Source organism: Callithrix jacchus, chromosome 7 (genome assembly GCF_049354715.1).
Source record: "Callithrix jacchus isolate 240 chromosome 7, calJac240_pri, whole genome shotgun sequence".
NCBI lineage: Eukaryota > Metazoa > Chordata > Mammalia > Primates > Cebidae > Callithrix > Callithrix jacchus.
In genome coordinates, this window is record NC_133508.1 from 61,380,001 (window position 1) to 61,393,799 (window position 13,799).

Here is a 13,799-nt window from a genome sequence, read left to right on the forward strand (position 1 = left end):
ATGGCGCGATCTCAGCTCACCGCAACCTCCGCCTCCTGGGTTCAGGCAATTCTCCTGCCTCAGCCTCCTGAGTCGCTGGGATTACAGGCACGCGCCGCCATGCCCAGCTAATTTTTTGTATTTTTAGTAGAGACGGGATCTCACCATGTTGACCAGGATGGTCTGGATCTCTTGACCTGGTGATCCACCCGCCTCGGCGTCCCAAAGTGCTGGGATTACAGGCTTGAGCCATTGCGCCTGGCCCCAAATTCTTACTATGTGAGTGCATGTAGCTTAAAAAGAAATTTGAATTTAAGTCAGGTGTGGTGGCTCACACCTGTAATTTCAGCACTTTAGGAGGCCGAGGCGGAAGGATCACCTGATGTCAGGAGTTTGAGACCAGCCTGACTGACATGGAGAAACTCCATCTCTACTAAAAATACAAAATTACCTGGGCGTGGTGGCGCATGCCTGTAATCCCAGCTACTTGGGAGGCTGAGGCAGGAGAATCACTTGAAACCCAGGAAGGTAGAGGTTGTGGTGAGCTGAGATCATGCCATTGCACTCCAGCGTGGGCAACAAGAGTAAAATTCTGTTTCAAAAACAAACAAATAAATAAATTTGAATTTAACAGTGTAAAAGGTAAGCGTAAACTTTTTTTTCCCTTTTTGAGACAGAGTCTTGCTCTTGTCACCCCGGCTGGAGTGCTATGGCACGATCTCAGCTCACTGCAACCTCAGCCTCCTGAGTAACTGGCATTACAGGCAAGCGCCACCACGCTTGGCTAATTGTTTTGTATTTTTAGTAGAGATGGGGTTTTACCATATTGGCCAGGCTGGTCCAGAACTCCTGACCTTGTGATTCACTCACCTTGGTGTCCCAAAGTGCTAGGATTACTGAGCCACCAGGCCCGGCCAGCATAAGCTTTTTTTTTTTTTGGACACAATTTCACTCTGTCATCCAGGCTAGAGTGCAGTGGTGCAATCTTGGCTCACTGCACCTTCCACCCCCTGGGTTCAAGCGATTCTCCTGCCTCAGCTTCCTGAGTAGTTGGGATTATTGGCGCACATCACCACACTCAACTTTTTTTTTGAGATGGAATTTTGCTCTTGTTGCCCAGGCTGGAGTACAGTGGCATGATCTCAGCTCACTACAACCTCTGCCTCCTGGGTTCAAGCAATTCTCCTTCCTCAGCCTCCCAAGTAGCTAGGATTATAGGCTTGTACCACCATGCCTGGCTAATTTTGTAATTTTAGTAGTGACGGGGTTTCTCCATGTTGGTTGGTCTGGTCTCAAACTCTCGATCTCAAGTGATCTGCTCACCCTCAGCCTCCCAAAGTGCTGGGATTAATAGACGTGAGCCACCACACCCAGCCAGCATAAGCTGTTAATATGGGCAATACAGATGAAATCCCAGAAGAATAAAGTCACAGTGAAAGTGATTTTTTTTTTTTTAAATAAACTTGAAAACATCTCTTTAGTTCAGGTCTCAGAGATTAATTTTCACCAAGTATTTATTTGTAAATGAGTGGTGATGATACCAATCTTAATGTGTATCTGTAGTGTGGGTGAAGAAAGAACAGTCTGGTTCAAGAGAAGAGGCTGACAGTTAATAGCATTAGTGTTTAACAGATGTAGAAAGTAGTCTTCAGTTTGTTGTTCTCAAATGTTCAACTATGTGTACTTTGAAAACCTGGTCTTTGCAGATTGAACAAGAAAAATTGGCATCTATGAAAAAGCAAGATGAAGACAAAGATAAAAGGGATAAAGAAGAGAAAGAAAGCAGCAGAGAAAAAAGGGAGAGGTCTCGTAGCCCAAGAAGGTATCATACAATAGATGCATAACTCTTTTATAGGTACTTTAGGTCTTGAGAAATTCTGTGTGTAGAAACTTCCTTAGTTAAAAAGGAATCTAACAGCACTATTCGGGGAATTTGTTCCATCATGCAGTTTTCATGGTGAACTGTGGCTTGCCTCTGGACTAAAGAAATTTGTCATCTTTTGTTTGAGACAGAGTATTTAACAATAAGTGTCTGGCAAATCTTGATGAGTTAATCCAACTTTAAATTCCTAAATCAAAACTTGAAACTTTTCTTCCATATTGCTTTAGTTCATAACAGTTAATTTTTAAACTGTTTTTTAAAATGTACTCTGACTCATTTTTCTTTCAATTTCCTTTCTTCTAAAAAGAAATCTGTACTCAAAATCTGTACTCATTAGCCATTCATGTAATACTTACCTACTTCCCTGTTCTGCTTTTCTTAGATGGTTGTACTGAACCCAAACTTCAGATCATTTAGTTTTCTTCTTCCAATGAGACTATTGTTAGGTTCACATTTTTAAATCCACGACTCAGCTTCTGTGTTTGTGGTAAGAGGTGAGAACTCCATTAGGCTTTTTATTTTTAGGGTTCTGCTTATTTCTTACATAAATGTCTGCTGGAATAAGTAAAGAGAAGAGGTAATTTCTTTGTCCCTTTCATTTATATATTTGATACTAAAACCTCCTTATGGAAGTAATACCTACAGGGCTAAGCATAAATTGTCATGTTGGTAACTACTTGACTACTGATAAAGTATGTCTGCCATTTTCCTTCCATGTGAATAAGAAGAAAATCTTCAAGTTCACAAGCTACTACTAAAAAGAAAGAGGGCTTCTCCTCTTCCAAAAAAGCTATCTTCTGCATGTTTGATCTATTTCTCTTTTCTGAAGAACATGTTGCCTTAATGGCACTAGTCATTTTTCTGGCATACCAAGGCTCTTCTGATGAACTCTGTTGTAATCTCTCTGCATCTAAATGTTATATGTTTGGGAGTTTGATTTATTGTCAAATATTATCAGTTTGCTTTAAAGCATCCTCTTTGCCTCTGAAAAGTTGGTCTTTTGATCTCTGGGAATGATTAAGAACCTAAGTCTAGAGTCCCAACTCAGTGCTTTCCTCCCTTATAACTGATACTCGAGAATGGTATCTTTCATTTGCTTATCTTTCTCTTCCCTATAGAGTAGATGAGATTAAGATGTCTTATTTCCATAGGGAAACATCTCAGATATAAACAACAGCAGTGTAACTAAAGATTAATCCTCACTTCTCCCTTTGACTCTTCTCTCCCATTCCATTCAAAAACCTGAAAAAAATTACTTTCGTCCTAGACGCAAATCCAGATCTCCTTCCCCTAGAAGACGATCTTCCCCTGTCAGGAGAGAGAGAAAGCGCAGTCATTCTCGATCTCCCCGTCACAGAACCAAGAGCCGGAGTCCTTCCCCTGCTCCAGAAAAGAAGGAAAAAACTCCAGAGCTCCCAGAACCTTCAGTGAAAGTAAAAGAACCTTCAGTACAAGAGGCCACTTCTACTAGGCAAGTACATAAAAATTCATTTATAGTCACAATTTTAGATTGTTGATAGTGACTGCAAATATGACATCTCTGAGTTAAAATCAGACTACTTATTTTCCTTTTGGGTTTTTTAAATTATAAAATTAGTTTATTAAAAAGAAATTGTTTAGGAGAATATATTTAAAGAAAATGCCCCAAAGGTGGTGACCACTGCTATCTTTTGGTTGTATTGCCTCGGGTATTTTATATATTGTACCTTGCTTTTTTTTTCAATGTATTGTGGACAACTTTGCACTTAATGTATGGGGTGGCCCATGCCTGTAAGCTCAGCACTTGGGGAGGCTGACATAGGTGAATCTCCTGAGCTCAGGAGTTCAAGACCAGCCTGGGACAACATGGTGAAACTCGATATACTTTAAAAAAAAAAAAAATTAACTAGGCATGGTGGCACATGCCTATAGTCCCAGCTACTCAGGAGGCTGAGGTGGGCGAATCACTTGAGCTTCAGAGGTTGAGGCTCCAGTGCACTCCAGCCTGAGTGACCGAGTGAGACCCTATCTCAACAGAAGAAAATAAAATGTACATTAGTTTCTCACTGGGTTTCACTGATAGGTATATATGTATCTTTTGGAGCAAGAAACAAGTCCGTGAATTTTGGAAAGTTTTACAAAGGAAGAAAGACTTTATTTTTATTACATCATTATATAATAATTTAGAAGTCTGAGTAGAAGAAGGGAAAAAAAAAAATAAGCTTTCGTTTCCACAGTGACATTCTGAAAGTTCCCAAACCTGAACCTGTACCAGAGCCTAAAGAACCTTCTCCAGAAAAAAATTCCAAAAAAGAAAAGGAGAAGGAAAAGACGCGACCACGATCTCGGTCACGCTCCAAATCAAGATCCCGGACGCGGTCCCGCTCTCCTTCTCACACTCGACCAAGACGGCGCCATAGATCTCGATCGAGGTGAGTTGTGGCTCTAAGATCAACAGAGATCTTGGGTTTTATATGCTACTCTACTGGGTACAGTTAGATAAATAATTTCAAAACGGTGGACGATGTTTAGTACAAATATTGTTCGAATGTACATGGAAAATTTGAGGATACTTTTTTGTGTGCCATGAAAATCTCTACATAATAGAAAATTGTGATCCTTGAAATTTATTTTTTAAATGTGGCCATTGAGAAAACTAAGCCAAGAAATTCCTCACTCCTGGTTTATTCAGGACCTAATTCTGTTTATTGTGGCAGATCATATTCACCTAGAAGGCGGCCAAGCCCAAGAAGGCGGCCATCTCCTCGAAGAAGAACTCCACCAAGGAGAATGCCTCCTCCACCAAGGCATAGAAGGAGTAGATCACCAGTAAGACGGTGAGATTTTTTAAATTTGGAGGTGTCAAGTGTTTGGCAGTTTTTGATAATTTTTCTTTTAGAATAATCTCTAACTTAATAATCTCTAACTTAATGTCCCCTGGAGGAAAGAACTCATTAGGTAATGTCTTCTAAAGAGCGTGTTTCATTTTAAGCGTAATGCAGTTGTTTATGTTATGTGATAAATGTCTAGTCTGGTGTTGGAAAATAAATGACAAATTGGTACTTTCTGTTAACTTTTACCCTTCTAGACTTCACCAAGAAAGCCTATGTAAAGTAAGGGAATTGGCCACCTGCTCTTGGGCTTTTAACTGGCTTCTGAAAAGTATTTATTATAGGGCCAGTAAGCTCCTTTTACCAGTATTAAAGTAATTCATTTGCTATTATACTTTGAGAAAAACATTTTTATGTAGTTTTTTTCATTACAGAAGTATTGAGGCTTATAAATAATTCAGACAGAACTAGCATAACTTGGAAGTTTTCCATAATCCCAGGAAAATACATCTATATTCCATAGAAAAAATTGTTATTACTAGTTTCATGTCTAGTTATTTTTGAAAACCTCGACTGTACCAGTGTTTTGTTTTTTTTTTCTTAAATCATTCTAAAATGAGCATAAGATAAAATATTTGGATCTTGGATGTATCACTTTAAACAAAAAGTTTGTGGCTGAATCTACCCAAAGTAAAGTCCTAGTGCACTGGTGGCAGAGTTTTTATGCTTCTTGACAATACATTTCACCTGGCTTTCGAAGGAACACTAATGATGAAGCTTCCAGTTATATTTTGGACAGAATTTTTTGTTTGAATCTTTTGAAGTTTTTTCAGGTAACTAAATCAATTTGGAAATTAAGAGAGGAAACATCAAATAAGCTCTGTAGAGTTACTTTGTTTCTGCAGTTAGGTTTTTCAGAGTCCCATACTTCTGAAAATTTTCTTTGGGGAGGGAGCTGTCAAGGTATGTTGAACTATTGCTATTGTTAAAAGAACTGATGTGTTAACTGTTCATAGAGGTAAATGGTCAGTCGGTTTTCATGCATCAACACTTTTCTAATTCCCCTTTAGGAGAAAAGTAATGCTGGTGCTTCCTAGTACGAAATTAGTGGAAACAGCTGTTTCTTATACTGGAGTTTTGCAAACAGCATGTTTTAATTGTGCTTACTCAGCCATTTAGCATTCAGAATATTTTGCAGATTGTTTTAAGATTCCCTTTCAGCCAGTTTTTGTCTCACACTTAAGGTAGGGTTTCTTTTTTTCAGGTTCTCAGGAATTCTTCCGCCAAAGGTGAATTCTGCAGGTACACATAATTGCAACAGAACTTAACACAAATTTTGCCGCAGAATTCGAGAGGCCCCTGCTTCTAAGTTTATGTAGCTAAATGATTCTTAGTCTTGCACATCTTTTTAAAAAATGCAACCTAAAGGTTTCTCAACATTTTGTTATTAAATGAAAAATACCTTGCCACCCAAATTTTGTATGCAAACTCCAAAACACCAATACCATTCCTAAGGCAGAAGGACTAGTTAGTTATTTTGTTGTAGCATTCAACCTAACAAGTTTTATAACTGGAGAGAGAACACAGACAGAAGCGTATGTCAGATTAAGTTGTTTATTTAGTCTCAGAACTAGCTGTTTCCTGGCCTAGGTTATGGTTTTTTTCCCATTCTTTTGGACTCATTTATGTGCTTAGCTACATAAACTCAAAAGTTGGATAAAAATAGCTGTATTTTTGTGTAAACTGTTCATACTTGTTCTTTGTAAGTGTACAATTAGTGAATATGAATACTTTATTCCACAGAAGAAGACGTTCGTCAGCATCCTTGTCTGGGAGTAGCTCATCATCCTCTTCATCTCGTTCCCGGTCACCACCAAAGAAACCTCCCAAGAGGACATCCAGCCCCCCTCGAAAAACTCGTAGGTTATCTCCTTCAGCAAGTCCTCCAAGGCGAAGGCACAGGCCATCACCTCCTGCAACTCCACCACCCAAAACTCGGCATTCCCCAACACCCCAGCAGTCAAACCGTACAAGAAAAAGTCGTGTTTCCGTGTCTCCAGGGAGAACTTCAGGTAAAGGTAAAAATCAAACACATATGAAACATGTTCTCTCTTCCTTTGACTATAAAGCATAGTTACTGCTCCCTGTTCACTCTCGAAGTATGAAATAGCTAGGTAATATTTGTATCTGATACTCTCTGTAGGTTTGCTTATAGGCTTACTTCTTTTCCTGCTTTAAAATCTTGGGGCTTTTTTATGTCTAAAAGAGTTTCGTTTTTAGCAATGTCCTCTCGCATTGCGCAGATGGAGAAATCTGTTACCAGCCGTGGGCTATTTGAGTTGGGGTAACATCAGAGTTTGTGTTGGCATGATAAGGGATCATTTTATTACTAAGAGGCCGGTTAACTTTTTTCAAGATTTTTGGTTTGATAGCTTAAGTAAGAGGACTTCATATTCTCAAAAGTTCTTTTCTTGGCTGCGTGTGCTCCCAAGCAAAGGACATAGTGTCCTCTTAAAAGCTGATTTATTTTTTTAATTTAGGCTCTAGGCAGGGTTCCTCTGAGTGTTGTCCTTGCTTTATTCTGCAGATTGATTTCTGAGGAATTTTTATGATCTGTGATCCTGCCAGGCAAGTAGAATGCTGTGTTAGTCTTGAGTGAAGGTTGTGGTCTATTGGGGTTTGTTCTGTGAGCATTAAATATGCATGGAAAAAACAGTAGTGTCCATTTGAACCAGGCTCTCTGGAGCTTAGGGCTGGAATGATACACACAGCCTAAAAGGTGAGTAGTAAGGGACGGGGAGGATCTTAAAAGCTGCTACAGCAATTGAATTTTAAGGAGCAATCCGTAGATTAACATACACTGGGGTTATTATGACCATATTGAAAATTGCAGGTTAGAGCCAGGTGTGGTGGCATGGAGCCTGTAGAGTCCCAGCTACTCTGAAGGCTGAGGCAGGAAGATCACTTGAGCCCAGAAGTTCAAGGCTGACCTCAGCAACATAGTGAGATCCTGACTCTTAAAAAAGAGAGAGAAAATTTCAGGTTAGAAACAAAGAAATGAGGATGGGCAAAACTTTCATTATACATTTTAGTGAGCTTGATGAGACCAGCATTGCTAATTACTCACCCTGCTGCGTTATCTCCGCACTCCTGGAGGCTGCAATGTGGTGATACCTACAAAGGGAAATTTTGCTTTCCTTTTTTGTGTCTGTGACAGGCATAGATAAGCTGACAGAGTGAAAGGGTGACCAGCAGATGATGATAGTCTTTGAAAAGTAATGTTTTCTGAATTGTGACATTTTTATTGTAGTGATAACATTGATTAAATAAGACATATCCATTTTTGTTAGCCCCATAGACAGGCAGCTAGTGAAAGAGAAGCCTTTAACTTTTCTAGGTTCAGTCCTCAGTTTGAGAGAGGGTCCCCAGGATCACTATTTTCATAACCTCATGCACCATACTGCTTTTCAGCATTGGGAAAATTTCAGTCCGTTTTCAGTTTCCATATCCAAATCTGAAGCCCATGGCCCTGACCTATTTTGTCTTTTCCTGTGCAGTTTGTACTTCTGAATATTTATTCTTTGTCTGGAGCACAAATGTCTCTGGGGAAAAAAAAACATAAATGTTTACACCTGTTAACTTTGCAAAAGCACATGAAGTGATGATTTTTTTTCTATTTACATCATACAGCCAAAGAGTTACAGAAGTACCCAAACAGGACTAAATCCTTGTTAAAATATGTTTGTTGTTAAGAAATATTAGGTACCTTTTTAAAAGGATCTTTACAGAGGCTTATTTCTCATGTTTTGGCATATGCTTTTTGCAACAAGACAGAGTTGATATGTACATAGGAAAGAAGTAAGCCATGGTGAAGACAAGTATTTCTTTGGGTCTTAGGACAGGGTTTCCATGTCCTAAAACCCTACCAAAAAGAGGCGTTATAAGCAGTATAGTCACAGGCTCCCACTGCTGAAGCTGAATGTTGGTTTGAGCTACTTGGAAAAAACTTCTTCTCTCAACCCCCTCAAAATAGAACCAGCATCTCACCTCATGCAGACTGGAGTACAGCAGTCCAGTCATAGCTCACTGCAGCCTCCAACCCCTGGGCTTACAGGTGTGAGCCACCACACGCGGACCTTTTATATTAAACCGATCCCAGCCCTCTGATAAAATGTCAGAGCTAGAAAAGACCTTACCAGTTGTAATCAAGAAACAGATTTTCAGGTTAGGTGGCTTAGTTAAGGTCAACCAACTAGGGATAAAACTTGAGTTGTCATTCCCAGTTAAATAGTGGATACTTTTCCCAATTTTTCTACCCCAGAATTCCTCTTCGATTGCTAACGGTGAGAGAGGGAGGGCAGGGGTAAAATTCTTTAGCTTCTCTACCTGGTAGTATGATTTCAGAAATTACTTAACAGTTTCTACTGCTTAGAACAGTAACATCATTGAAATGTAATAGGTCTTACAGTTACGTTTTCTGTAGTGGCTACTAATCAGGGCTTTAGGGCTCTGCTCTTGACAGTGAGCAAATGGAGTGGGAGGGAGGCAGGAAAAGCATTTTGGGAAACTTACAGGTTATTTGGAGTACAGTATATAGTCATCTGAAGGGATCTTAGGGGAAACATTTGTAATTATTGACATCTCATAGTTAAATTGGCATTACCTTAGTACATAATATAGTGCTTGGACTGATTAGTGACACAGTGAAGTATGTTACCACTATCTATGCTGCTGGTGATGGTGTGGTAGTTTTGATTTATTTAGATTAGCTTGGCCAAATAAATTGTGCTATCTAGACACTTAAAGGTTACTTTATTGTTGCTGGTCACAGAGTAACTTATCTTTATAAGTGATCGTTTGGGCAGGTCTAAGATTAATAATTAATAGGACTGTTGGAGTAAATTTAAAATTCTGGTTTTAAAGTTGCCTTCTAAGATTTCTGACTTCATGCTAGAATAATTTTGCCCCTTGAATACTTAAAAATAAATTATTAACATGTAAATTAACAAAGTAAATGGTGTAAAGTCTCATCTAGAAAAAAAGAAATCTGAAGTGTTAGTATTTATGATGTCAGTAATGCTATGATTCAATTGTATTGAACCAGGATAGGAGTATATAGATGATACTTATTATTTCTTAGAATTTGTTAAGATTCAAGTATTAAATATGCTTTGCTATTCATACTTTCATGGTTCCTGATATCTAATTGAGTGATAACCATTCTTTACCCAATTCAGTGATTTGTCCAAATGGCTTATTAGGTAGAAATTTTAATAAAAGTTTGTTCATTGAAAAGGCATACTGGTAAATTCTTCATTTTGACTACTTTAGCAAAGATTTGATTACTGTGTTAGATCACTGGTTCTCTAATTACTGCCCCTTGGAATAAACCATTGTAGAATTCTGAATGTGAGTGCCTGTTAAATGAGATTTATCTGCATTCTGAGTCAAACATTCCATGGTAATTGCTTTAATCACACCAGACAGGTATAAGGATCCTGAAGGGATCAAATTGTCTGTAGGTTTATTTCTTATAGGGATGTTCTCAAGTGGTATTTCAGGTTAATCTATGGTATATATATTATTATATGTGAATATACTTAAAGATTTTTGTTGTAGCAATTGACAGATACTATAAGCAGAGGTAGTTCAGATTAGAACCCATGCCCTGAAAATAGACTCTTGGATTCACATTTTAGCTCACTTAAATTGCCTTGTGACTGAGGTAAAGTTGCTTCTTTTTAAGCCTCATGTTTCCTCTCTTGTGAAACGGGACAGGGAGAAAGGGATGTTATACTAGCAACAGTATTAATAGTATGTATAATACAGCAGGCTTAAAAAAGGCAGTTAACAATTTCCTTGTCATTGTTAAAAGATAGTTGGATAATTCCTAGGATACTCACTGATCTCTTACTACCTTAGGTATAGAAATACCTTTTTTTTTTTTTTTTTAACAACTCTTTGGAAAGAATCCTTGAGTCTTCGTATTTAATAAGTTTTGCCATTTGTGGCGGTCTACTTCTTTTTATTGGGTGGTTTAAATCCCTTGTGCTATTGTGAAGATTATGCTCTATATAAAGAACCTTTAGCCTGTTGGGCAGCCATTCTTTTATAGACCAAATATCTTTGTGAAATTTTCATCAGATCCTATTTCTTCATCATTTATCATCTTTTACTTTTCTGAACCCACCTATAGAGGTTGCTTAAAAGGTTGATGAAGTCTCTGAAGTTGAGTGTGAGAGAGTGAGTGTGGGTATGGAGGGTGTATGTTTTAGATTGTGGAGCTCAACTAGTACTCAGTAGCAGCTCTCAATTTCTCTTAACTGTTGCTTTTCTTAGGAGAATCTCAAGATTTGGAAATCATTGTAGAACTTTTTGAGGCCTTTCATTAATCATTTAAAAATTCTTGCTTCACTTCAGCTAGTGTTCAGATATGACAAGAAGGTCTTGAGGGAACTTTTAAAGTCTTAGTAAATTATTTTTTAGAATAGTCACACCCATTTTTGTGATACCAGAGTCATCTTGGCTAGGTGCAGTGGCTCATGCCTGTTGTCCCAAGACTTTGGGTGGCTGAGGCAGGAGGATTGCTTGAGGTCAGGATTGCAAGACTAGCCTGACTAATGTACTGTTGGATCCCATCTTTATTTAAAAATAATAAATTTTAAAAATTAAAAGTATCTTGTATAGCCCCTTTTTTGTACATAAGCCTTTTCCCCACTCTTACTCTTTTTTAGTGACAAAACATAAAGGTACTGAGAAAAGAGAATCCCCTTCACCAGCACCGAAGCCTAGAAAAGTAGAGTTATCTGAATCGGGTAAGTTAGGTTGTGTGTGTGTGTGTGTGTGTGTGTGTGTGTGTGTGTGTTTTCTTAAAGCTGATGTTGATTTTTTTATACATTTGGTCATCCCCTCCTGCTTGACAGTTAAGTATAGGATAAGAGCTAAGACTCTGAAGTCAAACAAACTTGGTTGGAATCCCCCATTCCAGCATTTAACTGTTTATATTTTGATTGACTTATCTGAACCTTACTTCTTTCATGTCTGAAATAGGGACAGTAGAGGTTTTTGACCATTAACTGTATCTGCTTGTAAAATGCTTGGCACCCAGCCTGACCTTTAATAAATGCCTAAATAAATTTGATTATATTTGGTGAAGATAGTCTAAATCAACATGTAAATTGGCATTTTAAACAACTTTAAAAAAAAATAGTGGTATTTTTGATCCAACCAGATGAAGGCTTGAGAGACTGTTTTCCTATTCAAATGTCAAATTTTCTATATGCATAACTAAAGAAACACTTTCTAAATGCATCCATCTTTCAGAAGAAGATAAAGGTGGCAAAATGGCTGCAGCAGATTCTGTGCAGCAGAGACGCCAGTACAGACGACAAAACCAGCAGTCTTCCTCTGGTATGGGCAGTGATTACATTTTTTTCCTACTACATTTCCTAATAAAAAATATTTGATATATAAACATCTGTGTATAGGCCAGGTGCAAGTGGCTCTTGGTCTGTAATCCAGCACTTCAGGAGGCTGAGGCGGGAGGATCACTTGAGCCCAGGAGTTCAAGACGAGCCTGGGCAACACAGTGAGACCTCATCTCTAAAATAGATAGATAGATAGATAGATAGATAGATAGATAGATAAATAAATAAACAAACATCTATGTGCAGCATGGGTACTTACTTGCCTATGTAGAAATCTGTCTAAGAAGGTGGGATTTTTTTTTTTTAAGTCCTTCTACAAAATTTAATCTTCCATTACATTGTTATAAAAGTAATAGGTCCCTAGGATGCAATAGTGAAACAGAAAACAGAAGTATAAAATTAGAAAAGTACCATTCTTTTTCCAACCCTCCAATGCTTTTATTTAGGAATTTTCTGTGCATATAGAAAAAGGAAAAGAAAAAAACCATACAGAAGCTCTGCTTCTGACCTGTAATAAATGGGTTCTGTAGATACGTTGCCTCCCTTTTTAACAGTATATTTAGAACATCTTTTCCTATTCTTAAAAATCTAGACTGGGTGCAGTGGCTCACGCCTGTGATCCCAACACTTTCGGAGGCCAAGGTCAGGAGTCCAAGACCATTCTGGCCAGCAGGGCAAAACCCCATCTCTACGAAAAATACAAAAATTAGCCGGGCATAGTGGTGTGCACACTTGTAATCCCAGCTACTTGTGAGGCTGAGGCAGGAGAGAATCCCTTGAACCCTAGAGGCAGAGGTTGAATTGAGCTGAGATCACTCCACTCCACTCCCGCCTGGGAGCCTGGGTGACAGAGCAAGACTTTGTTTCCCAAAAAAAAAAAAAAACTACCCTATTCATTTTGCTTGTTGCATTTTTTTGTATTACAAAAATATACCAGGCTGGGCGCGTTAGTTCAAGCCTGTAATCCCAGCACTTTGTAAGGCTGAGGCGGGCGGATCACTTGAGGCCAGGAGTTGGAGACCAGTCTGGCCAACATGTCAAAACCCTGTCTCTACTAAAAATATAAAGATTAGTTAGGTGTGATGGTGGAGGCCTGTTATCCCAGCTACTCTGAAGGCTCAAGCAGTCTCTCTGCCTTGGCCTCCCAAAGTTCTGGGATTACAGGCGGGAGCCACTGTGCCCAGAGTGTGCCATCTTGATTGGATTGTACTGTGGAAATGATTTCTGTGTCTTATTTGTATAATGAATATACTTGGCTTTGAAATCATTGAGCATATATTGATAAGGATTCTGTTCAAAACTGGGGGCTTATTTATATACATACTTATCCTAGTGAACACTCCATCCACCTAGATTTGGAAAACTTGGATAGATTCAAACACAAACGTAACATTTTCTTTGTTATGTAATTATAGACTCTGGCTCCTCCTCCTCTTCAGAAGATGAAAGACCCAAGAGATCCCATGTGAAGAATGGTGAGGTTGGCAGGCGGCGGAGACATTCCCCTTCCCGGAGTGCCTCTCCATCACCACGAAAGCGCCAAAAAGAGACTTCCCCTCGGTAACATCTTTTCTTCAGTGGTCTTCACTGATGTTTTGTAATTGTCATATAACTTGGGACTAGAGAATTTGGTTGACTCCTTCATTTCAAGTACTTGGATATGGTTGGATTTTTGTTTGGTTTTTAGGGTTGTTTTTTGTG

General features: G+C 38.7%; 1 protein-coding gene across 44 annotated transcripts in view; it reads left to right on the forward strand.

Annotated features, from left to right (window-relative positions):
* SRRM1 (serine and arginine repetitive matrix 1) overlaps nt 1-13,799 on the forward strand; it is a 29,034-nt gene that overhangs the window by 6,383 nt on the left and 8,852 nt on the right. For 7 of the 44 annotated variants that reach the window (XM_078330741.1, XM_078330749.1, XM_078330740.1 and 4 more), the window contains 8 exons: nt 1,686-1,801; nt 3,129-3,332; nt 4,078-4,272; nt 4,558-4,677; nt 6,475-6,749; nt 11,406-11,486; nt 11,995-12,081; nt 13,514-13,658. In XM_078330741.1, the coding sequence (XP_078186867.1) occupies nt 1,686-1,801; nt 3,129-3,332; nt 4,078-4,272; nt 4,558-4,677; nt 6,475-6,749; nt 11,406-11,486; nt 11,995-12,081; nt 13,514-13,658 (1,223 nt within the window). The remainder of the gene's footprint in view (nt 1-1,685; nt 1,802-3,128; nt 3,333-4,077; nt 4,273-4,557; nt 4,678-6,474; nt 6,750-11,405; nt 11,487-11,994; nt 12,082-13,513; nt 13,659-13,799) is intronic. The other 37 variants (XM_078330743.1, XM_078330751.1, XM_078330742.1 and 34 more) reach the window with 7 other exon arrangements.